We start from the raw sequence: 2,527 nt of genomic DNA, 5'->3' as shown, positions 1-2,527 counted from the left end.
CACTTCTCTGCGCAGACACCTCGGCGTGCCTCGCCCCACGCGCAAGCCATGTGTCTTTCAGATATTGCGATGACGCTGAGGCCGGAGTCACTCTTATCTTATCAAAGGATCAGCCTATGACTGGCGAGCAAGAAGAAAAAAAAAAGGATATCCAGATAAAAGGATAAACGGATATACAGAGGAATAAGTCCCGGCATGTCCGGTGGCCTTGAGACGAACATTCTTGCCATAAGAAGGGCGTCGAAATATTACCTGGTTTTGAGGAAGGAGAAAAATGATGAAATTGTACCCAAAGCCAGTTCGGTCAATTTGGAATGAATGAAATTAAAGGTTTTTGTATTTGTATCCCTCTATGATAGTAATATTACATTATCTTTTCTGGTACGTAGTGGCTGAAGAATAAGGCGAAGAGTAGGTAATAGTTAAAAAAAAAAAAAAAAAATCGTTGATAAAATCATTTGAAATAAGCGACCTAACTAAGCAATGGCACCGTGCATGACAGCGCAGCACATAGTGGCATTACATAGCATGCTTAACCTTTCAACCTGTCATTATTGTGCAGGACTAACTGCAGGACTAAGTATCACAATGCATCGTGATACTTCGGCTGCAAATCGCTTTCGTGAGTTTGTTCACTTGATTACGTTCATATGTGACTTTCTTGGCCCATTCTCAGAGCCAGGGTAGATGTTTAAATATCTCACTGTCTTACGATCATATTCTCATTCGTTATTTTCCCTTCTTCTCTTTCTTGTTGTTTATTTTTCCTTCCTATTATCTATTCTTTCCTCCTCTTTTCCTTGATCGTCACATGTGGGACGACCCTAACTCCCCCCCGCCCCCTCTCTTTATTTCCCTTCCCCTCTACATTGTCCCCGCTCCCCCTCCCCCCTCCCCCCTCCCCCCTCCCACGTTCTTTCATCATGTAACGACCTCGCAATCTAACCTACAATCCCTACGGCCTTCAAAGATACCGATAACGTTGCTTTTGAGACACTTAATCCTAGAAAATCAGGGAGAGCTTTTTTTCTTTGTTATTTTGCTTAACTCGAGAGCGAGTGTTATTCATCTACTGTTGCCTTATTCTTGGTTGTCGTTTATTCTGCTGTCGGTATGGTTAGAATTTTTTTTTTTTTTACTAATAATGATTATTGTTGTCGTTATTATTATCATTATTATATATTACTATTATTATGATTCTGACAATCATTATAATTATTCTCATTGTTATTATTGTAGGGGATGGTACTGTTGGTACTGCTGATGCTGTCATTTTTGCTATTAAAAGCAACACGATGGAAAATATGGCAACATGAATCATATCACTAATAATTTTTTGTTTGTCAGTGGGAAAGTTGCTCTTTTTTATTTTGCCTCGTCTTCTGCATCTTGCAAGAGGAATAAGTGTTTTGATAATCTCTCTTCGAGGAGGGAAGTGGAGATCCTCTTACTAACACCTGCATTTTCGTCGCTCTCTCTCTCTTTCTTTCTTTCTTTCTTTCTCTCTCTCTGGACCGTACTTTACAGCTCCACCGCCCACCCTGGCGCTTTCGTTCCCGAGGCGGGCGACTGGTTCCGTGCATTAAACGCTCAGAGTCGAACGCATGGCGGAGGGGCGCCAGCATGAACTCGTCTTTCATGAAGGAGTCTGACATTTTGTTTTCTATATTGTAGAGAATATCTTGCAATTGTTATAAAATCGAAATACGTTTAGAGGATACATCTCACCTCACTTGCGTCCCCTTAATTCGCCATTATTTGTTAGGGATTTGTTGAAGTTGAAACAACTGCATTTCGCACATCTTTTGATACGCATTCAATATTAAAAAGATAATATGTAAAAATCGCAAATATTTCGCATTTCCTTAGTGTGGGCATAGCCAAAAGTTTCCTCCCGCCGTGTCACAGTTACACCCAAGTTCCAAACCCATGCACTATGTACTCACTGTTAACCTCACTGGTAAGTCTATTCCTGCCCAACCCCACTTTACCTCTTTTATTTCATTATTTTTTCAAGTTTGCGTTTTCAGTAACACCTTATAAAGAACAATTATTTTTTTTTCGATATTTCTACATCATTTGGTCACGTTGGAAGATTCGATATTTTGCAGTCACATATGATGAATCCCGTCCCTTTCCTATACCAAAATTCTTTCTAAATTAACCAAATATAATGTAGCAGTTTCATAAATTATAATATATACACAATGTATGAACTGGATTTTCTATTTAGAGTAGCTTTTATATCAGCATTCACCTTTCATTCTTTATTTTGCGAATACACGCTTGTACGCACATTCCAACAGTTGTTGACATAAGCGGCACTCTCGTTACTCCATACTCTAGGGCAGAGGTCGGCAACCTTTGGGACGAGTGCCAGACTTGGCACGCAGAACGCTTGTCTATGGTACAACATGTGATTCAGAGGAGCAAAGGTAAGGTAAACAGTAAAATAATATGAGAGAGAGTGAGAGAGAGAGAGAGAGAGAGAGAGAGTGAGTGTGTGTCTCATTATTATGGTGAGCAT

General features: G+C 40.0%; 1 protein-coding gene across 1 annotated transcript in view; it reads left to right on the top strand.

Moving 5' to 3' along the window:
- Positions 1-1,623: 1,623 nt before the first annotated feature.
- Positions 1,624-2,527, top strand: part of LOC113800930 (low-density lipoprotein receptor-related protein 2) — a 40,089-nt gene continuing 39,185 nt past the window's right edge. The window contains exons 1-3 of the mRNA XM_070119988.1: positions 1,624-1,670; positions 1,870-1,960; positions 2,234-2,435. Of these exons, the coding sequence (XP_069976089.1) occupies positions 1,624-1,670; positions 1,870-1,960; positions 2,234-2,435 (340 nt within the window). The remainder of the gene's footprint in view (positions 1,671-1,869; positions 1,961-2,233; positions 2,436-2,527) is intronic.

The sequence above is a fragment of the Penaeus vannamei genome, unplaced genomic scaffold, assembly GCF_042767895.1.
Source record: "Penaeus vannamei isolate JL-2024 unplaced genomic scaffold, ASM4276789v1 unanchor1010, whole genome shotgun sequence".
NCBI lineage: Eukaryota > Metazoa > Arthropoda > Malacostraca > Decapoda > Penaeidae > Penaeus > Penaeus vannamei.
Note: the sequence above shows the minus strand (reverse complement) of the source record. Positions and strands in the feature narration are given on the sequence as shown.